General features: G+C 42.0%; 1 protein-coding gene across 2 annotated transcripts in view; it reads left to right on the forward strand.

Annotated features, from left to right (window-relative positions):
- GRID2 (glutamate ionotropic receptor delta type subunit 2) overlaps nucleotides 1-23,305 on the forward strand; it is a 1,267,968-nt gene that overhangs the window by 941,795 nt on the left and 302,868 nt on the right. For both annotated transcript variants that reach the window (XM_054990367.1, XM_054990368.1), the window contains one exon: nucleotides 2,066-2,167. In XM_054990367.1, coding sequence (XP_054846342.1) covers nucleotides 2,066-2,167 — 102 coding nt within the window. The remainder of the gene's footprint in view (nucleotides 1-2,065; nucleotides 2,168-23,305) is intronic.

Here is a 23,305-nt window from a genome sequence, read left to right on the forward strand (position 1 = left end):
AAACACTGGATGGAGGATTTGCAGCTGTGCTTCTGTTCTGCTGTCCGAGGATAAATCTGATGTGCACTTAAAGCACAATGAATTGTAGTGCCTGGTATCTTTTTCAAAATTTTTTTTTTTATTATTAATGTATACTACTTTAGCTCATTTTCGTAAATTAATTGGGAAACTATTAATTTCAGTGAAGCTTAAATTGGGTCCAGATAGAACAAGAGCCTGGAAAAGATATTTCTGCACACATGCAAAAAAAAAAAAAAGGAATAACAAGTTACTGGATATGATTTACCAAAATACACTGTACGAAAGGTGCAATGCAAAGGCCTCCAATGTTGTTTCTACAGTTGTTCACTGTAGACCTGTTCAGAGGTTTGACTACAAGTCCACGAATGCCGGCTTTGCCCCAAACTCTGCACAGTCAGCTGAAATTCTGAACAGTATCCTCATGTAGTATGTTATGTACATGTGGGCAAAGAGACCCAACATTACCGTTTCCGGTAATGTGCACATACAGAAAGACCTGCTGTCTGCTATGTGTATTAAATTTTTGCATGGTCAGACATCTGAAAAGGGCTGTATATAATTAATATGTGCCTGAAAGATGAGACTGGAGGATTTTTTTTTACTGTCATTCCCAATTTTGATTTTTCTGATTTGTCCTGGAGCACGCAATGCATCCCATTCTCACAAAGTGATTAAAAGTAAAGTATCTTATAAGTAAGGTTCAGAATGGTTTCGCTTTGCATTTATTAAAAGTCTGTATTAAAAGTTTGTTGATTGTAGGAGGCATTCCTTTTTGCATTGTTACAGGGTTACCAAGTCCCCCGGAAGCCAAACCAGGGGATGAGGGCAGTGTGGGGGGGAGAGGTTATTACCTTTGAGTTCCATGCCCCACCCATCATGCGGGAAAATGATATCATTTCTGGTGTGACGCAGAAGCAACAAGTTGTGACAGGGGCCAATTCTCTAAAAGTAGGCCCCAAATACTACAGACATTTTTGGTGCAGTGCAACTGATGAGTTGTGACTGAATTTCTAACAATTGGCCCAAAATTCAGCGTTTGAGGCTGATTTCTAGAGAATCAATCCTTGTTTGGGGCTGATTTCTAGAGAACCAGCTGATTTCTAGAGAATCAGCTCCTGTTGTTGTGACTTTGTCATTTCTGCATTGCACTGGAAATGATCCATGATTTTACAGAGTGGCAGATGTGGGCAGGGAGGCATATTGAGTGTGTGCCTCAGGCTTTCTTCCAGCCTTCCCAGATTTTTCTTCCCCCTGCTATTCAGGTGAGTGGTAGCAGGGCAGTCCCCATTGGGGGGCTGACGGCAGGGGATCCCCCATTGGGGGGTGGGATCTGGCATGCTACATCAAAAGGACAAGATGGTAACCAGGAAGAACAGATAAGAATTTATATATTTATTTAGTCATTTATAATCTGCCTTTCTCACTGAGACTCAAGGCGGATTACACAGTGTGAGATTAGTACAGTCAATATCAAGAACATTTCCATAAACAATGCCATAGGGTAAACAGATACAAATTCACAAAGACATAGCATTAGTAGGAATCCAAAACAACATAGTGGTGAGGTCTACGGTTCCTAACTCATTAGCGGATTATCTGAGATCCCCTCCCTACAATTCAGCCCTCCTATCTGAGTACAAAATCTTTTTGGATAATTTGGTTTTGCATCGTTTGCGGAAAGCCAGGAGCCCAGGGGCTCACCTGAAATCATCAGGCAGGCCATTCCACAGGGTGGGAGCCACCACAGAGAAAGCCCATATATGGGCAGCTGTTGATTTTGCTGATGTGCAGGGTGGCACCTGCAAGAGACCCTGTTCGTAAGTGTGAAGCTGCCATGGAAGAGCATAGGGAGGGAGGTGGTTCCATAGGTATGCCGGACCAAGACTGCGAAGAGCTTTGTAAGTGATAACCAATACCTTGAACTTAGCACGGTAACTAATGGGTAGCCAATGTAGTGACTGCAGGATGGGAATGATGTTCATGCTCCTGCTTGCTCCTGATAACAGATAACAGTCATGACCAATCTCACTCTTTTCTTTTAAAGCTTGGCTGCTGGAATCCTGTCACTGGTCTCAATGGCTCCTTAACAGACAGAAGGCTGGAGAATAATATGCGTGGGGTGGTCCTGCGTGTTGTTACGGTGCTGGTAAGCAGAATGAGTCTTTTTGCCTTTGTATACACAGACACACTTTTCTATGGCTTCTATGATTTCTATTAACAGTTTAGGTATAACCAAGAATGTGAAATGTTCCCATTGACAGTCATAGTGTCGGACTTGTGTTTGTCAGTGGAGGTCAATGGCGATCCCCCTCCCCCTGTCCTTGCTCAAAGGGATTATTTTACTGATCGAGTCAGATTTCAACATGGGAATTAAATTATTATTCTGCCTCCTCCATAGTGCCTTACTAAGTTTTGTGAGCCATATGCATTAACTTTAAAGGGCAAAACGAAGCAGCCTGAGCTCTAAATGAGGCATAAGAGGCAGTCAGCCACCAATTACTGTGGCAAATTGATTGCAGTTTTGCAAAAATTATTGCACTCAGAATATTAAAGATTATCTAAGGGTGAATTATATTAGTACAGTAAAAAAAACCCACTGCTGTCTCTCAGCTACATTCTCTTTTGCGTTGTGGTTGTTTTGTGTTACAATCTGTTCACAAAGCAAGACCACAAGACTCATGGGAGTACAATTTATAAGAATGGCAAGAATGTGTACATCTATGTATGTTTGTACAGATCTTTCTTCGGGCCAACGTGTAATGTTACAGAGGAGAGTATGTTGTGTTTGACAAAGGAGAGCCACATATATATCTCTGTTTAGCCAAGCTCTTTTCACCCATGAAATTCTCTCAAAGGTCTTAGACTGAAATAGCCAGAACATCGATGAAGTTCACCACTGGCATAATTCTTGTGGACTATCAAAACAGAAGGAGCTGTTGTTCATGTTACTGCCAATTTAAATTAAATGGTGACAGTAGTATAACATTCCAGCTGACTGTTTTTGTGGCTGGCTGAAAAATAGTTAACACCGAGAGCCAAGCTACAAGTGATGCCTGACACAGGTTGGACACTTGTCAGCTTCCCTCAAGTTTTGATGGGAAATGTAGGCATTCTGGTCTTACAGCTTGGCTCTCCATTTAAGTGAAGTTTACAGAAACCCACACGCACACACCCAGCAGAGGGGAAGGGGGTGCCCGGCAACAGCCCGACGCCTGCAATCCCCTCCTGACTGCATGTTCTCCCTCCTGTAGACTGCCACTCTGTAAACTTCAATTAAATGGAGAGCTAAGCTGCAAGACCAGGATGCCTACATTTCCCATCAAAACCTGAGGGAAGCTGACAAGTGTCCAACCGTGTCAGGCGTTACTTGTAGCTTGGCTCTCAGTGAAAGAGGAAAGGAAATGACACAAAGGTGTTTGCCGGGCAGCCACACATCCTCTATGCATCCTCTATGTCTTTGGGATTTCTCGTGTTTCTTCTTCCTTTTCCTTACAACATCAGTTGTTTCTGAGCCAGTCATCATGATATGATGTTGTTGCTCCGCCTCTTAATTAAAGCATGGTTGCAGCAGCAAGAAGAGTAGCAGGATATCCTCCTGCTCTTTCGCCACCTCTGTAAATGGCCATGGTGGTCTAAGTGCTTTTAAGATGACAAGGAGTGGTTGGGACACTTGATGAAAGCCTGTAGTCAGATCATCCTGCGCTTGTTTAAGCATTGGCATGTCTCTTAGGAGTGTACAATATGGGTCACATTAACCATTACTGGATCATTGTTGGAGAGCAGAGAGGCGGGGGTGGGGGGGTCGGATCCTGGGTGTTTGTTGTAATCACCTTAGCCAAAGAAATTCTCATGACATCTCACTCTCATTTTTTAGAAGGCTTGCAAAAGTTTCTTGTTCAAGGCAGAGTTTGAGAGAGTTTTTATTCAAATTCTCCATTTTAAATAAATCTGTACTGAGTATTCCATCTCTTTTCAATATGGGGATATTATTTTATATTATATTGTTAGCTGCATCCAGAGTCGGATGAAGATAAACACAGATGTCTAAAGTTTAAACAGGAAATAGTTGGAATAACCAAAACAGATTTTAAATGAAAGACTTGGAAACCAGAGATCAAAATCAGCTCTGCAACAAAGAAAGCCAAGAGGATGTACTGCTATAAAGAGCAAGCAGAATTGCAATAGTGCAAAAAGTGAAAAATGCATAGAAAGATCTGTTGGGCAACAGAGTTGCAACTGAGAATTGCTTCTGGGGATGAGGAGACAACCTGTGATGGCTGCTTCATGCAAAGACATGCATGTACTCCACCTCATTTAAGTTTGTCAGCCCTCACCACGTACCTTTGATGGCAGCTTTTGTTAATGGGGAAAACCATGGGGTTTGTGTGTTATTGCATAAGTACATTGCATAGAATACTCAACACAGAGAGGCAGTTTTAAGTAGCTTATATATAATGTCCATACAAAGAAACAGCCCTGAGGTTTCCTTGAGAAGCAAAGCCTATGGTATGATTCTGTAACCTTCTGCATGGAGGCTATTGTTCGTAGGATCTGGCACAGAATCTTGTGGCAGGGTTAATCTTGGGAATAGAATCCAGCTCTAGAATTTGACAACACTGCTTCACTATTGCTTCCCCTCCAGGACCCATGCTTTCTCCTAGCCTCCATATGGCAGAGCTGCCTTCAATAAGCTTTTGATGTCCTATATTATCTGTATAACATCAAGCCAAGTAACGTTAGATCAATCTGCTCTGTTGTCAGCTTGTGTTGGCAACACGCTACAACAGATCATAATTTTGCTGTTCTAAAGGAGCTATTATGGTTCACTGTGATAATGTCTTTGCTGATGTAACCATCTACAAGACCAGAACTTTCAATGAGTTTTAATTGTGAAGGGCTGCATAGCACATTAGTATGAGAACCTCTGACCATAGACTTTGGTGGTAGAAATGAGGTGGGGTACAATCTTCTTCAGCTCCCCACTTATGGAGCTCCCACCTATAAGCCCAATCCAAGCCCAAATCCCTTCGGGAAGTATTGTAAAACTTAACCTATTTGGATCAACCCTAAGTCTCAAAATTAAGTTGGAGAAAATTGGGGGGAGGTTAATGAGATGAAATGGTACAGTTTTGCTGATTTTTGCTTTGTTGCCCATGCCCACCCTTTAGAATAGAGCAGGCAATATGAAGAACTAAATAAATATACAGACAGCTCAAAGGCTGGCAAAGTTTGATACAGGGTGACAGCTAGCAGGCTGCCAAAAGTCAGCCACTCTGGCAGCATATAGGTGGGAAACCAGAAGTCTTGTGATTAGACATGGGCACGAACAGCATTATGAACAGAAAAAAACCTACGAACAGCCCAAACTGCTGTTCGCAAACAAGCTGTTTGTGAGGGCCCTCCTAAATGAACAGGTGGTTGTTGCAAGCCTCGTTCGTTGCCTTTGGCAGCCGTTGGTCAAGCCAGACAGTCTGGCACCTGCAATCAATCCCCTTGGCAACCGGAGGCAGGGACTGAACTCTGTCTGAACTCCTTCTGGCTTTCCTTCTGGCTTTAACTCTTCAAAGTGCTTCCAGCAGAGAGTCCCATTTTTGCCACTGTGAAGAGAAAATGACAGCCAACGGGGAGACCTGTACATCATGCCTTTCCCGGGGTGCAATCTCTCTGAAACTTGGTGGATCTTCAGAGGACAGTGAGGACTGGTGGGTATTGGACATTGGAAAGGTCAGTTTGTAACCCCTCAAACTAGCTGCCAGCAGAAACTGCTGTTTTTTGCCAGGACAGGGCCCTTTAAACTATCAGCTGGCAGGCGGCAGGGGGGAATGTCCGGGAACAGTTCATGTTCGTCCATGTTCATTGTTCGTGGATGGTAACGAACAGCAAACAGGGTGTTTGGGGTTTTTTTTTCCATTCGTGCCCATGTCTACTTGTGATACACAAAGATACCCTGATAACTTCCATCAGTGACAAGTCTGCTGTAGGTCAAGGAACCTTATATTAGAGAAGAGCACAGGATTGTCCTCTACTGTCACAGGATTCTGCAGATCAGGGGACTTTCTGAGCTGTGGCATGACAGTCTCAACAGTGTCCAGTTCCTTCCTTCAGCTCTCAGCCCATTTGGAACAGGGGTGGGAGAACTAGCGCCTCCACTCACCTGTTTCTCTTTCTGAATCCTGTAACCCTGCCCCTTCTTTCTTTCTGTGCTCTGTTTTGTGTTAGGGAATTCTGCCTTCTCCGGTCGATGAAAATAAATTAGACCAAGCAACCATGAAGAGACAAAGTAGTATTTATAGCTTTGTATATTCAAGTTAATTTGATGTTCATCAGAGTAACATCACAGCAGCGGTAGCTGGCCTTTGTATTTTTGCTTGATGCAGATTTAAATGGATGCCACATAATATCCCCGCGATGAAAATGTTCAGTGAATGTTCCCTATCAAAAGAAATTCAAATTAGTTTCTTGTCGTCTTTTCCCCCCGCTTCTCTAATTTCATTCCTACTTTATCGTCTCAGTTAGCTTGCCAGGGTGAATTCTTCTGGCAAACAATTATATTATGAACATTTAGCTACTTCTATACCCATGTGCATAGGAGGAAGAAATGCATCGTTACTCATGCCAATAGCCTGATATGATCCAAAAGAGAGAGACATTTAAAGTTCAGCACTTCACATGCAGCAGATTAGTTCCCCCAGCACAATCTCCACACTCTTAAAGTCTTTTGGCTGACATTTGCACCTAGCAATGACTTTTGGTTTGTAAGTGGGAAAGCTGTTGTTGTTTAGGAAACGGTGATAGCACATTGTGGCTAATTTTTTTAAAACCTGTATTTAAAACATGCCTTCATGTACATTCATTAGCACAGCAGTCCTTTTAGGACTGAGCATAGACTCAGACACCTAGTTTATTCCAGCATCTGGCAATCCCCCCATTCACATATAATTCTTGGAGAACAGGTGAGGTACCAGAAGATTGGAGGCAGGCAAATGTTGTCCCTATCTTCAAACGGGAAAAAGGAGGATCCAGGTAACTACTGACCAATCAGCTTGACATCCATACCTGAAAAAGTTTTAGAACAAATCATCAGTCTTTGAGCATTTAGAAACAATGGCTGTGATTACTAAGAGCCAGCATGGGTTTCTCAAGAACAAGTAATGTCAGACTAACTTTATTTCCTTTTTTTGAGGAAGTTGCTATCTTGCTGGTTCAGGGGAATGCTGAAGACATATCTCAATTTATCTCAATTTCAATAAGGCTTATGATAAGATTCCACATAATATCCTTGTTAACAAGTCGGTAAAATGTGGTTTGGATCCTATTACTGTTAGGTAGATCTGTAATTGGTTGACAGATCGAACCTAAAGAGTGCTTGTTAATGGTTCTGCATCCTCTTGGAGAAGAGTGACAGGTGGAGTGCTTCAGGGATCTGTCCTGGGACCTGTTCTGTTCAATATTTTTATAAATGATTTGGATGAAGGAATACTTATTAATTTTGCAGATGATACTTAATTGGGAGGGATAGCAAATATGGTAGAAGACAAAGTCAGGATACAGAATGATCTTGACAGGCTGGAAAACTGGACTAAAACAAATAAAATGAATGTCAACAGGGATAAATGTTAAGTTCTGAATTTAGATAGGGAAAAATTAAATGCATAATTGTAGGATGGGAGAGACTTGTCTTGGAAGTAGTATGTGTGAAAAGGATCTAGGGGTCTTAGTAGACCATACGCTGAACATGTCAGCAGTGTGATATGGTAGCTAAAAAAGCAAATGTGATTTTAAGCTGTATCAACAGAAGTATAGTGTCCAGATCACAAGAATTGATGGTATCACTCTACTGTGCTGTGGTTAGACCTCACCTAGAGTATTGTGTTCATTTTGAGGCACCATGATTTAAGAAAGATATAGACAAGCTGGAACGTATCCAGAGGAGTGCAACAAAGATGGTGAGAGGTCTGGAGACCAAGTCCTATGAGAAAAGGTTGAAGAAGCTCAGAATGTTTAGACTAGAGAGGAGACGACTGAGAGGTGATATGATAACCATCTTACTTGATCATACAGAGGATAGTGCAGAGTTTTTTTCTGCTGCCCCAGAAGGTCGGACCAGAACCAATGGCTTGAATTTAAATCAAAAGAGTTTTCGGCTAAACATTAGGAAGAACTTACTGACAGAGCGATCCCTCAGTGGAACAGGCTTCCTCAAGAGGTGATGGGCTGTCATTTTTTGGAGGTTTTTAAGCAGAGGCTAGATGGCCATCTGACAGCAATGCTGATTCTGTAAACCTAGGAAGATCATGAGAGGGAGGGCAGGAAGGGTTCCATCAGTGCTTAGTTCTTGTCTCTCTGAGTACAAAGCAGTCTTTTGTGCTGCCTCAGAGGCCCATAGCAATAGAACAGCTTAAGTGAAAAATATCTGTATACTACATTTACATGTATACTGAAAAGAAAAGAAGTGCAATTTCAGAGTGATAATCCTTTCCTATTCGTATGTTTACAAGGTTTGCAGTGCTATCCTAAGCAGAGCTATGCCCTTTTAAGCCCAGTGGTTCCTGGTCAGTTGGCTTAGAGGAGTGTAATTTTGTTTAGGATGGCACCATAAGTTGACTGTTTATCATCATGAGTAGACATGGGCATGAACCAAAAAAATTTAATGAATCAGCAGTTCGTGGTTCAGTGCCGATGACGATCCTGAAGTCGCGAACCACAACGAACATTTTCCGTTGCTGAAATGGTTCACGGTTCATGGGTGCTAGAATGCCCCCCCTTGCACTTACAGAGCCCATATTCACAGGGAGTGTGTAGCAGACTCTCCTCTAGCCAGGAGCCAAGTTTGGTCAAGATTGCAAGAGGGATCTTGGAGTTATACCCTCTCCAATCCGAGGCCCCCAGGAAACCCCAACTCGATACAGTTAGAGCCACCAGTTGACGTTGGCCCAGTGGACAAGGGGTGTACTTGGAGGCGGGCCACCTCCCCTCTAGGGGGTGGTGAGTATGGCCACTCACTGGTGGCACCCCCCATATGCCCGCCCACCAGGCCTGGGAGCCCAGTGCTTTTTATAAGCTGAGGTCCCATTGAGCAATGCAGGAGGTCTGTGTTTGGCCATCAGAGCTGCCTATCAGGGTTTGCAGGGATGAGATTGGAGTGCCCGTGGCTACAGAACACCTCCCTCCCCTGGGTGTCTTCTCCCAACTTGTAACCGCTTTGCAGCTCCATGGTTGGAAGGAAGACCTGCCGATCAAGGTAAGCTGGGCTTCCATTCGGGTTTCCAGGGCGACAGAAGGAGCACAGACAGAGTCCAAGTATTCCCCCGGCTCCGTTGCCAGGGGAATTGATTGATGGTGCCTGACTTCCTGGCTTTCTGAACCGTGGCCAAACGCACCGAACCAGCCTTATTCTGAACGCTGATTCATTGGACAAGGACAATCACAAAATGCCGGATCGCAATTGCGCAATCGCCAATTTCATGGGTTCTTGAAGTTCGTAATGCAGTTTGTGCCCATCTCTAATAATGAGTAATACAACCCTTGCAGTTTCTATTAGTTCTGAAGACAATACACATTTGGGACTCAGTCCAACAAAACCTCAAGAGTCTGCTTTATGTGTATGTATTACTTATGGCATTAGCATTGTATGGGATATAGTCTTTTTTAAAAACCCAGGAATAAAAATGGAACGAGTCATCATTTTTATCTTCTCAAAAAGAACCCATTGATAAGGGATGTCTGATACTTGCTACTAATTTTTGCCAGCTTGAATGCCTTGCTTTGGCTTAAATTTTTCAGTTATCATTATGGATAATTAAGATGATGGAAACTAAGCCTTTTTTCCCACAAAAGCTCAGGGTCGGATGAGTCAGTATACAGGAAAAAAGTGGGGGAAAGATAACATACATTCACTGCTAATCTAAAACAGCCCCCTTAGAAATGTTACTTCACCTAAAATTTCCACAAATGTTTTGCCAGACTAGGGCCCTGCAATTTGCTTCAAATATAGTTTGAGGTGAAATTTGAGAGCAGCCCGTACTAAAAAGTTATGGAAATCTAATATTTTTTAAACATTCCTCAGAATTCCTGTAGAAGTTTCCCATGAATAGGGTCTGCAAATACCACATTTTGCTTTAGTGGCAAATCATATTTAGCTTAGCACTACCTTTATGTAAGATGGAGGGCAACTGTGCTAAGAAAGGGGCTTGAGTGTGCATTTCCAAATACAAAAAGTTTATGGGAAGCTAGTTTATTCTGTAAGTATTACTCATAACTGTCAATCATGGATCATGGATGCAAAAGCCATTTCCACAAACAAGGCCATGGCAGGATGTAATTTAACCCACAATGTTGTTTTGCTTTCAATGATGATTACTTAGAACATAGAGCATGCATCTGACGAAGAGAGCTGTGATTCTCGAAAGCTTATGCTACAATAAAGTTGGTTAGTCTTAAAGGTGCTACTGGACTCTTTTTGATTTTGCTACTACAGACTAACACGGCTAACTCCACTGCATCTATGTACTTAGAACATAAACTCAGTGACAGACAAATAAGATCTTTTCAGCTAATGTTTTGCTTCCCATACTTTGCTGAGCTTCTATTAAGCAGGGGTTATTTCATGTTAAATGCTACTCCCTTGGGGAGTTACATAATGAACAGAGAGAGGTAACTACCTAACCCTGCAAAGAGTTCCAGTTAAGATTTGAAGTATTCTTTACTTAGCACTGTATGCTCTTGGTAAAGACCTCTGGGAATTCTCAGTTTAAACTGATGATAACCACTTGGCATAGAGCACAGTGCTTTATCCCTTGTCACTTCTCATACTAAGCAAAAATGAAGAGCCACTTTCGTGTGTTTTCAATAAATGTATGTAGGAAAGTGGAAATGGGCTAAAGAGTAGAGATGGGTACGAACCAAAATACGACCCAAAAAACTCACGAAACAGCCTGGTTTGGGGGTCCCGAACCAGGGTTCGTGGAAGCTCCTTTTCCAGAACTTCCACAAACTTTATACTGGTTCATTGGGTCATATTCCCCAGGGAAATGGCCATTTAAACTGACCCTTTAAGGGACTTGCAAGGGAAGGTCCCTTTAAACTGCCCAAACCCCAGCCCCCCTACCCCCTCCAGCCCCAGCCCCACACTTACCTTGAGGACTCCTGCAGCCCGCGGCATCCTCCTCCTCCTCCTGTGAGGGGTGGCAAGGCCGTTTTCGGCCGCCTCCGCCCCTGTACAGGCCTGCAGAGGGAAGGGGGAGGCCGACAATGACCTTGCCGCCCCTCAAATGGCTGCGCAGCACCATTTGAGATCCGTCAAGACAGATATCTGAAGAAGTGAGCTATGACTTACAAAAGCTCATACCCTACCACAATTTTTGTTAGTCTTATATGTTCTACTGGACTCTTGCTCTTTTCAAAGTCCTGGATTGTTCATTACAAGAGTAGGACTAATGTAGTCACATGGTAAAGTCTTATGTACAACTACACTAAAATCATAGTATCATATTATTGTAAAGGACTTCTAGGGTCATCTAGTTCAACCCCCTGCACATTGCAGGAAATTCACAACTAGCCCCCTCCACACCCCCAGTGACCCCTGCTCTGTGCCCAGAAGATGACAAAATACCGTCAAGATGCCTTTCCAAAGTGGCATGTAAGAAGGGGCCACGAGAACTAAGCACTGATGTAACTCTTCCGGCCCTCCCTCTAGCCTCCCACTAGCCCTACTCCTGTTATGTAAGAAGTAAGTATTTTTGGGGTTCAGTGGGGCTTACTCTCAAGAAAATGTGTATAGGATTGCACCCTTAGATCTGGACATTCTCTCCTCTTCTTGTGCAGAGTCAAGACTGAAGAATTCCTTCTTTGAGAATTAACTGCAGTTTGACGTGATGTTTGAACTGGGGTGTTTGAACAAGTGGCTTGTTTACAAACTAGGATTCTGAAACAAGGGTTCAATCCCAGTTTTAAACCCTGTTTTGCCAGTAGAACAAACTACAATCTGTTTGAATGTCACAACTAATTCAACCAGTTAGTCTTAATCTCAATTCCACTCACAAAGGGAGAGTGGATGGACACGTATGAAGCTGCCTTATACTAAATCAGAAAGGTATTGATGATTATATAAAATGTATGTGTTGTTCAGTCCATTATATACAAATTTGTTCACTTAGGTATGCAAAAAAAAAACCAAAAGAGAGATGAAACATTGCTGCTGGAATCCCTATTCATTACACTGAAAACATTTTTTAGTGAGGCCACCAGAGACCAGATGAAATTGCTTCAGGGATCATATCTGGCCTGCAGGGCACCAGCTGGCCACCTCGCTCTTGAGTATTGGTGTTATTTTTCAGAAGTGAATGTCAGCCACTGACAATTCCCTCCTGTTTTCACATTACTGGCATTTCATTTATTCTTTTCCTGGAGGAATGCCCACTCTTTTCTCATTTGTATTATATTGTGATTTTTTTTACCACTTAACTATATAACATGATCATAAATTCTAGCATATGGCCATGGTTCCTAGTACATGTACAAATATAAAGTCTGTGCTGAATATTTGTCTCGGAGGGGGAAATATTTTTCATGAGACAAAAGATAATTGCAGAGTAGGAAGTAAGAAAGGAGAAACGAAGTGTGAAAATTAAGCCCTACAGTTTATTTTTATTTAAAACATTTCTACACTGCTTTTCTACCCAAAGTGGGTCCCCAAGAGCCTTTTGATACAAGGACCGTTTCCACATGGTCTATAAATAGCGCGAGACTCACGGAAGGCTGCCGGCTTCCTCGCGCGATTTTTAACACCATCCGACTACAAAACGCCATAAATCACTTTGTGGCGTTTTGTAAACAGATGGTGGCCGATTCCACACTACCTTAGCTCCCGCTTTTCTTGTGCAATGATTGCTCCATCTGTTATTGCGCATTCTTCGCTTGTTTGTCCACATCACCCTTTGAATAGTGCTTCTCCTGCGCAATCCGTTGATCACATCCCCTTTCAAAAAGACGGGTAAAGGGGCGGGAAAAACCCGAACGGCTCCGCAGTTTTTTTTTTTTTTTAAAGGACAAATTGATGCTATATCGACGAGTAAGCATCCTGGTTCAATGGTACAACAACACCATTAAGATAATATATTTTAAAAAATCACCCGAGACACTTACGATGAGCGCTCGGAACATCACAGCCTGCATGCTGGTTGAAATCATCCGGGAATGGGTGAGCAGTCACGATCACCTACAGCAGCATCCCACAGCAGAGCTTCATTTTGTCTTTGGAAAATTGAAATCTGTGCCTAACTTGTCGGCACAGTCCGTGTCGGGGCGTAACATGAGCCATGATTTCAGTATCATGTGGATGCCCCCCCCCATATAAAAATTGAATTAACATATGAAATTGTTCCTCTGATATTTGAGGTCTGCCCGCTTTTTTAAAATGAGATTAATATGATGAGATGTCGCCATATCGACACGGTACTCTTATTTTTTTAAAAAAGGGGTGGGGACAAAGGCGGAGAATTACTCCTTAATTGGGAGGCAGGTCAAGAGAGGCTCGGAATTCAACGGAGGGCAGTTATTCATCAAAAGATAACCCGCGGCGAAAGTGCAATGGGCTGTGGCGATGCCATGGCGAATTAATGACGGCTTTGGAGACGATGCATGTGAACAGATGAAGGAATGGCGCTGCAGAAGTGAAAAACTGCCGCAAGAACAACGGTAGTGTGGATTCGGCCATGGTGTGAAAAATCGCGCGAGGAAGCCGGCAGCCTTCCGTGAGTCTCGCGCTACTTATAGGCAGTGTGGAAACAGCCATTGTGAGTTCTTACCAGTCTTTTTCACAAATACACCATTCACCACTCTTTTGTTACTGAGAATCCCGACAACACAATGCTCTAACATTGTATTTATGTTTGTCGTTCACTGTTGTCTTGATTTTCTAAATGTTGGCTTATGGTAGTGATTTTATCTTTTAGGAATGAATTGACTAGTATTGTTGTCTCGTCTGAAACAGAGAAGTGATTGGTGGTGTTGCCGATGAGTCATCCTTCCTTTATTACACGCCTGCTTGCTTCACTGCCATATTTCCTTCATTTTCTTTCCTCTCTGCTTTCCAGTGAGGGAATCTGACAAGTCAGGGAAAGCCTTGGCAGTCTCCCCATTGATTTGTTGTATGGGGGGTGGTAGTGTTCTCTATGCATCCATTCTGGTATACCCTTCTACTTTTGTGAAGAAGGAAAAACCAAACATCCTTCACTGCAAACACCTTGTTGCCAATAAGTCTTCTGAAGTAGCTACTGCCAGTGCTTTAGTTTGGTACAATCACTGCAAAGAGTTATTATTACTTTGCTCATAATCATAGCATGGCAACAGTAGTGGTGGTGAGGGGACCCTTTCATGTCATTAGTAGAATGAATATTTCCATCCCTTTAAGCCAGTGATCAGCAACTTTCTGGTTGGCATGTTTTGAGCCAACTTTACTTCACTGCCAGGCACTAAGGGTTTTCAGTTGATCAACACGACCTGACTAACTTTAAGTCAGCAGAAATAACTGTCAGTGACTGGAAACTGTTTTATGGCTGATTTGCAGGATACAAGCTTTCTCTTTAACTGAGAAATGTTCATTGTAAAACAAGAGCTCAACAAACAGGGCAGTTTGTGTTCCCAAAGAGGTGCTTCGTGCAATGCAAGTGAATGTAAATGAATGTCATTAGTCCCTGCCACTAAAGTATCGTAACAGAGACTGCATAAACTCATTTCAAAAATGAAATACTTAGATGCCTGTCACTATAAATCTGATCAAAAACTTTAAAAGTATTTGCAATGTGAGCCTGTTGTTTATGTTATGAAAAATAATCCATGACATAGAAATCACTAGTTTAATTTTCAAAATGCTATTACAGTTCACAACGGTCTGAAAAATCAGACAATGGCAGTTAATTGTCCATTGGTACCATCATTATCAATTTCTCAAAAACATTAAAACTTAAAACCTCAGGGAACTACCTACTGGTACTTGTCTTCTTTTTTTTTAAGGCAAAAAGCAAAAGAAAAATAGGCATGAAACCAGTGTCCAAAAAGTATTAAAATGACATCAGTTTTTATTCCCAAAATGGGGTATGCCTCAGATTACAAATTGTGGATTATACTGTGCCATAAAAGAACTCCTTCAAAGCAACGTGATTCAAGTTGAACCAACAAACTGGAGAGTTTCTATCCCATCTTTTGGCTGCACTGTTTTACAAAGCTCTTCCTGTCTTTGCCCTGCTACCATTCGCTGCTTGTACTAACCAGGCCCTAATCCCTGCTGCTTTCCCTCCTTATTTTCTACCCTTTGTGGTATAAATGTGGTGCAGCAAATACAATATGAGCGCTGGACATTTGCAGAGTAGAAGCATTTGTCTTTAGGTTTGCCAGGTGCCAGCAGGTGGCAGGCAAACTCCCAGTGGTTTGCACCTCTGCCCACCAATCAGATTGAGTCCATTTGGGGCCCAAATCAGCCCACAGCAAAGCGTGGGAGCATTCTTGGGGCGGCGCAGTGATGTCAGTGACATCGTTGCGCTGGCTCTGGGAGTGTGCCCTGGAGGACAGTTCCCCACCTCCCCCCCCGGCCAGGTAAGTGGGGGGCGGGGAGATGGGAGCAGAGGATCCCTGCCTCTACCAGGGAAATGGGATCCCTATGTCCAAGCGACATATAATGTCATATAAATACTGTATTAAATTGTGTATACAGTGTACAACACGCTTTCAAGATACAAAGAAATCTATAAAACCAACAAGAAGAGTTGGAACCAAAAGCATTGACAAAAATGTAAGCCCATTGACTTAGAAGGCTGTTAACTCTGCTGATTATTAGTTTGGGGAGGTTTGGTAGCAAAGCAAATGCACATGCTTTACAGAAAAGCGCTTGTTAAAAACAATATTAACAGAGTTGTGCTTGGAATTTTTAACTGGAAAAAATAGAGATACTCAAACAACAGAATGCTTTGCTTTTTGCTCTTCTCTCTTGGCCACGTCCTCTGCAGAAGGAAAAGCAGCTGGACAACTGTTTCCTAGCAATCCCTGTGAAGAAAAATCTCCTCTGAAATGCTGGTAATTTACAGCAGCACAGATAAATGGGCTCATTTTATTGCTGGATGAATAAAATCATCCTGAGGATTGATGCATGACAGAAGCGCTTGGCTATTTGCTATTCTTTCTAGTCACACCAGGCCTTGGATTGGAAGCTGTCACTAAATTTGAAATACGGTTCACCAGATTCCTGGGAGGCAGTCATTTTTAATTTAAAACAGATAACATGCAGTAAGTAATAGGGGCTTTGGAACTGTTGGCACTTCTAAAAAAAAAAAAATAACAGTTCAGGTAATGCGGTATCTAAATAGAACTAATTGCTTCCAGTGCAGGAGCTCACTGAAACTGAAGTCTTTTTGAAGCCTTTTGTACAATGGTGTCTCTTTTTTATGCAAGCCCTGATCTATCACAGAGTTCTTTGGATAGAACCTTGAACCTTGTGGAGTGAAACCAGGTCCAGGCCTTGCCTAGCATCAACCTCCAAATCTTCTTATCTGTTTTTTCTTTGCACCTTACTGTAGCAGGGTTTCGTGTTCCCAAGAATTGAGACCAAACAGAATCTTCAGGAAGGAATGATGTTTATTGCCGGCAGAGCCCAGTGTGGCTATCACCACAAAGAACTGAGCTCCAGTATAAGGAAGCAACCTCTCTGATATAGCACAGCTTACAGTTACGTCACAGAAGGTGGTCATTCACTAGCTAACGGTTATAATTTGTTTATCATTATCTAGCTCCATCATCAAGATCATTGCCCCAGACATGACCTTTTCTGAGTGTGGCATAAATTCAAACAAATTCTCCTAAATCATCAGTCTTGTCTTTCAAGCAGTCTATTCTGAGATACACAATGCTGTAACTTCCTCTTTTCCCGAGCTACAAGCTTCCTGTTTCAACAGTATCTAGCTGAGTCAACCTCACAGCTATATTTTACTTTGAAGAAGGATTTTATTTAATCTTTCTAAATATTAGTTAATCAGAACAATATTATAACACTTATTAGTTAATAATCAATTTCCTCGGTCCTAAAACAACTTCCTTGGTCTACATAAATTCAATTAGCTAAGAATAACAGACAGTGTTAAATTTAAGCAAGAGACAAGCTGTTTGAAGCAAGCTGAAAGTGATTAGAGAGACCATTGTTCATAACTATTGGCTATGTGTTAAATTTACCAATTTCCTCGGCTACATTACTTCCAGAGTCAGGGTTACCAGTTCTGGGTTGGGAAATTCTTGGAGATTTGGGGTGGGGTTTGGGGAGGAGGGGGACTTTAGCCAGATATAATTCCACATATTCCACCTTCCAATACAACCATTTTCTAAAGGGAAGTCAATTTCTAATGTCTGGAGATCAATTGTAATTCTGGGAGATCTCCATGTCCCACCAACTCATTCATGCCACCATGGAAAGGGAGAAGGGACCAGGCTGGGGCACTACCTAGAATTGCCAACCTCCAGGTGATGGCTGGAGATCTCCTGGAATTTCAACTGATCTCCAGGTGACAAAATCAGTTCCCCTGGAGAAAATGGCTGGCTTGAAAGGTGGACCCTGTGACATTGTTCCCCAGTGAGGCTCCTCCCATTCTCAACCCCTGCCCTTTTCAGGCTGTACCTCCAAATCCCCCAGGAATTTCCTTACTTGGTGTTGGCAACCCTAGCACCGCCCCAGGAATAGGATAGGCTAGGTGGAGACAGAGAGGGTCTTCATTGGCCAGGCCTGATGCTAGAAGGCTGACCAACCGAACAGCCCCTTCTGTATGCTGCATTTCAGCTCTGTTAACTGACTTTAATGGGACCCTGAGTTGGAGAATATATCCCCCAGGCCTAGATGGATAAAGCCACAACATATCCCTGATATCAGTTTTCACTATGTGGCTTGCTACAACTGAGGATCCAAGATACTTTTTGAAACAGAACAGAGGCTGTGGAAGCTGAATGGGTAGTTTTGCAGCAAAGAAAACCATATTTGAGGAGTCCTTTCCCACACACAAATGGCCTTTGGTGGATCTTGGCCATAAGTTCAAATGTTTCTGCATGGAGGCAAATGTGATTTGGGATGCATACACAGTATACCCAAGACCTAACAATGGCACCTGTAAATTCACCCTGATCTTCTCCATATCCGTACAGCAATTAGGGTGCTCTCCTTTCCCTTTGTCCTCTGCTTTCAGCTGAGATGCTAAAGCTCATATGCAGATGTTTTTCTTACTTGCCAACAGAGAGTTAAAATCAGACTATATACATTAAAACTGGTTAATGATTCTAACCCAGAATAATGAAAATGTGAGAACTTTTTTTGAAATCTGTGAAACAAGTGTGTTTCTAATATTTGTTCATGTGTGTACGAGTCTGTTTTAAAAATAACTCCCAGACTTTAGGACTAAATGGTTGTTTCAAACTCAAAAACTGTTAACCAAAAACAGCCACTTCTTTTAATGCACATCAATCAAATACCAGGGGAAATTTTAAAAGCAGAACATAGAAGATAAGACTTAATAAATTGCTGAAATGTGCTCTATGATATATTGACTGGTGGTTTATGAAACAGTGTCATTTATTTTTCTAAGAAATGGTACTTTGTTGCTGTGCGAACACTTTTTAAAAATAAGGTTCTTAAAGAATTAAATAAAGGACAGCTATGATTTGTTAAAAAATGCTGATCAGATATACTTTGTAGAAAGTTTTGTTTGGTTGCTGGCCTCTAATGATTACTATGGCTGTATTCAGACATCACGTTAAGCTGACATTATCTCTGATTGGGTACACATTCAGGTACTTTCTGAATTCACCTATGCACCTAACTGCTCCCTCCTTCCCCTCCCTTCTTGCATGGAAGACTATAAAGGAATCTTGGTTAGAAACTCATCTCGTGGCCTATGAATGCACAAGCTAGGAATCTTAACAAAAGTTTATTCCAGGGGTTTGGAGGAGGACATAACTCCAGTTAAGGGCACCTTTGCAACCAGATTTAGATTTTAACCAGGATTCTTTCATCACACTCCACATGAAGTATAAGTACTGATCTGTGCTCATGATGAGCCTGGTAATGAGCCAGGGCCGTGCATATTTTGTCTAAACGTTGGCTTGATTTGGTATCTCATTGCAGCCTTAGTGAGTGCACAGTGACTCTGGTCTCATTCCTAGTTGATAGGCAGCCCAACCAGTCTCTTGTTTTAGTCACGATTCCCAAGTCACAAGGTGGTGTCCGCAGGAATGCTGTTTTTTCTGCAAACCAGCATGGCTGCATTCTGGTTCTATAGATGTTTACCTGGAAATAAATCTCCATTGAGTCCAGGCAGGGGAGTTTTCTAGGAAGTAAGTGTTATTAGGATACCAACGGAGTGTAATTCTAAACAGAAGACTGCAACTGTTAGAATCCTGATTTGCTTGTAGTATCTTAAGAACACAGTTCTATATGCTTCTTCTCATGCAGTGCTTTTGACTAGGAAATTCATTAACGTTGCCATGGTTTCTGTTTGTTTCCTGTTAAGGCTCCTGTACCATTAAACCTATTTGGCAGGCAGAAATTCAAGAGGTGCCATACAGCCTTGCCCTCTCACTGCAGAGCAGAAGGGATGGGGAGAGGAGGAGAGGGGAGGAGAGCTGATGTTCTTCCTGAGGTGGGTTTTTTAGAGAATCAAAATTCTATCCCGTTCAAGACGAGGCAAGTGTTGTTTGCGTTAAGTAAGGTCTTCTCTCCTATGTCAGAAAAAACTGCTTCACTGTTTCAGCTTGCATCAAACTTCTTAGTCCCTTCCAAAACAAGAGGAGGACTCAGCAGCAGCAGTGTTCAGGACAAGAGAATTGACTATTACTGATAGGACAAGGACCCTTGAAGAACCTTTGGCTTATCTTGCCTTCAACTAGTTGCCTCAAGGAAAGGTCTATTTAGTAGAGGACTATGAAGGAAAAGCTTTTTCCTGCCCCCAGATCTCCACAAGAAATTTCTAGAAAGGAGTCTTTGCAGTATCTCTAGGGACACTTTGTCTGCATCCTCTGCAATGACCCTGTCAGTTCTGCTCTGACAGAACTGACAGAATTTTCCAGAGAAGGATGAAGTGCAGTTAAGGAAAACAACAATAAGTTCAGGTAGAATTAGGTCTGAAACTCATTAGCATCTGAAGATGAAGCCGGCGGATCTTCCCTGGATGCTAATGGAAAAAGAAGCCAGGCACATTTATCATTCTCATGCTCTGGCTTTACCTTGTCTGACAGCTGGCCCATAGCCTCAGATCCACAGCTTTCTGCTGGCCTCTCCTGACTAGCTGTAGATGGAGAAGGCCTGAAGACACATGGCGCAACTAACTTGCTGAAGCTAAGAACATCTACTCAGTGCCCAATTAGGAATCCAGTATACAGTGCCTTGGGTTCAATGGCAGAAATAAGGCAGGATAAAAATACAAATAAGAAAAAAAAATAGAAATGTTACTTTGTTTTTATAGTCATTTAGACAGTTTATTACCCAATCAGGAATGTTCTTTTAAAGAATTCCTTTTGTTTTTCCAGGGCTAGTGAGAAAGGTTTTGTTATAAGAATATTAAATGCTTCAATTAAATTTTAGCCATTGATTTCAACACCAAGGTAATGCATTTTGCTGTTCAATTAAAAATAACAAGCTGCTGTGTTGTTCTTCATCCAAGTGTAAACGATGGGAATGTGGTCAATAAAGCAATCAAGAAAATGAAGTATTAGTGCCTCAAGATTCCCTCTAAAAACTTATGAGGAAGAAAGTCCAGAATGATTAACATTTATATTTGGGAACCTAAGACTTGGACAAGTCGAAAGAGATAACTGCATACACAGAAGAACGAAATACCTACAGACATTGAGAGTAGGTTAGACTGATCCACAGTAATCGGAATCCAAACCTGTAACAGTATACATCAGGATGTTTTAAAAACTCTCCCAAAGATGGCTTGAAGAAGAAAATCCAGCTAAGATTCTAGAAGAACACCAGCACTGAGCTTTACCTAGTCTTCAAAGACAATTCCTCTAGACATGACATTATCATATGGACAAGATTCATAGATGCTTTGGGGACAAACTTGACATGCAGGCATTCCCAGTTTTGACCTGGGGACAATGATGCCATTTTAGAACCTAATGCGTGTGATTTAAAAATACTGTGAGGACCTGGTCCTGATCAGGCCTGCAGCACAGTGGGACCACCAGACACTCATGCCTCCCCCCTATTCACCTTTTCCGGTATTGAAACAGTTGCAGTGGGACTTGGAAAGGCCTGGGATAATGCAGCTCAGCTGGAGTTATCCCCCCTCCAAAGCCTGGAAATAAACTTTTGTTAAGATTGCTAGCTTGTGAAAGGAAAGCTAAGTACAATGAAGCTATAAATAGAATAAAAAAATAAAATAAAATAGTTTGAAAGAACCTAAGTATGCTATAGGAGGGAAGGCAGCCATGGTATAGCCCGATCTCACCAGATCTCAGAAGCTAAGCAGGGTCAGTACTTAGATGGGCAACCACCAAGGAAGACCCTGCAGAGGAAGGCAATGGCAAACCACCTCATTTCCCTTGAAAGCTGCTTGCTTGGGTCACCATAAGTCGGTTGTGATTTGACACAGACAAATACACACACACACAAGTATGCTATATCATTGGGTTTGGCCCTAGGAAGACCGCATGTTTTATTATGTATGAGTCTGTACAAGACCAGAGAATAGGGTTGGTGAGGAGATGTATACCCAGAGGGCAGAGAATCTTCTGTACAAGAGGGAAAAGACAATTACAGCAGAACATAATTTATAAAATTATGCAATGTGTGAAAAAAGTGGATATAGAGCTTTTTCTTCATATCTGTGCTAATAGAATTCAGGGGCATCTAATGAAATTGATGGTCAATAGATTCAGGACAGATGAAAGAAGTACACTTTATATAATAAATCTTTTATGGAATTCACTGCAACAAGATATGATGGTAAGTACTACAATAAGTGGCTTAACAGAGAGTCAGATAAATTCATGATTGACCATTAGCTGTGAAGACTGAATGGAACCTCTATGTTTAGAAGCAGTGAATGAATATCAGCTGTTGGAAGACAACAGTGGTGAGGGGCTTTAGGCTTTGAGATCTGCATCTGGCTGACCACTGTGAGAAATAGAAAGCTCACTTTGTATCTTCTCCAGCTTTTTATGTTGTGTACTTGCATCATGCCTCTCCTGGCAGAAAAGAAAATTAGACCTGGATTCTTCTGCCAAGTTTCATTGAATGAATTAAAAAATATCAATATTAAAATATCATATCCATCTATGATCATAAAAGTAAAGAGGGTAGGCACTGAAGCCACAATGTATATGCTCTGTGAATACCAACAGGCACTCTAATTACCTGAACTCACCACTAGTTCTTTCAGCAGCTGTGTATAAGGTCATGTTTTTGGCTAGCAAACCTCCTGCGTGCTTTGGACCCCTGCAGATTCCATTTCCGTGTCTCACCAATCAGCATATTTTTTTCCTTTTATTTTATGCTGTATTCCTATTATTTTTCCTATTATATTATGCTGTTTGATTTAACTTTGGCAATCTTTAATTGAGATTAATTTTTTAAAGGCGGGGGGGGGGAGGACTAAGTGTTTTTAGAATAGGCAGCAGGAGGGATTTCCAAACAGTTGGATCCTGTTCCCACAACAACCAAAGTGTTGTGGCAATACTAACTAGTAGGTAATGAGGGCTTTGAATGGGTCAGCAGAACGCCCAGAGTTTTAGGAGCGCTGGAGCTCAGTTGGTTTCACTGCTAGGTCAGATTGATAGGCACTTACCAGTCAGGGAACAGAGGGAGAAGATTCTGTGGCTTTGATCAGTAAATAAAAAAATTGAAAAAATAAAAAATACTAATTCAACCAATAACAACAAAAAGACTACCCTTTACAACAGTGACATTCAAAAAACAGAAGTGCCCTTTGAAACTGAAGAAGCTGGCAAACATGAATTGAAGGAAGAATAGTTTAAGGGTTACTGAGGTTACCGCAAGGATGTATCCCCACCAGATTTCCATAATGTTGACCATAACATTTCTTGCAGAATTTGAAGGGGAGATCCTTCTGCAAACACATGGGGTTGTCTCTTTGTTTTTCATCTGTTTACATATGCACATCTCACAGAAAAGTCATGAGCCGCAAGACTCTGTACTGAGAGCAGGGTGTGAAGCAGCTTCCTGTTTTCCTCTGTCAAGGAACTTCTGTGCTCAGAATGCTACTGCTATGATAGAGAAAACCATGGTTTAAAG

The sequence above is a fragment of the Eublepharis macularius genome, chromosome 10, assembly GCF_028583425.1.
Source record: "Eublepharis macularius isolate TG4126 chromosome 10, MPM_Emac_v1.0, whole genome shotgun sequence".
Classification (NCBI taxonomy): domain Eukaryota; kingdom Metazoa; phylum Chordata; class Lepidosauria; order Squamata; family Eublepharidae; genus Eublepharis; species Eublepharis macularius.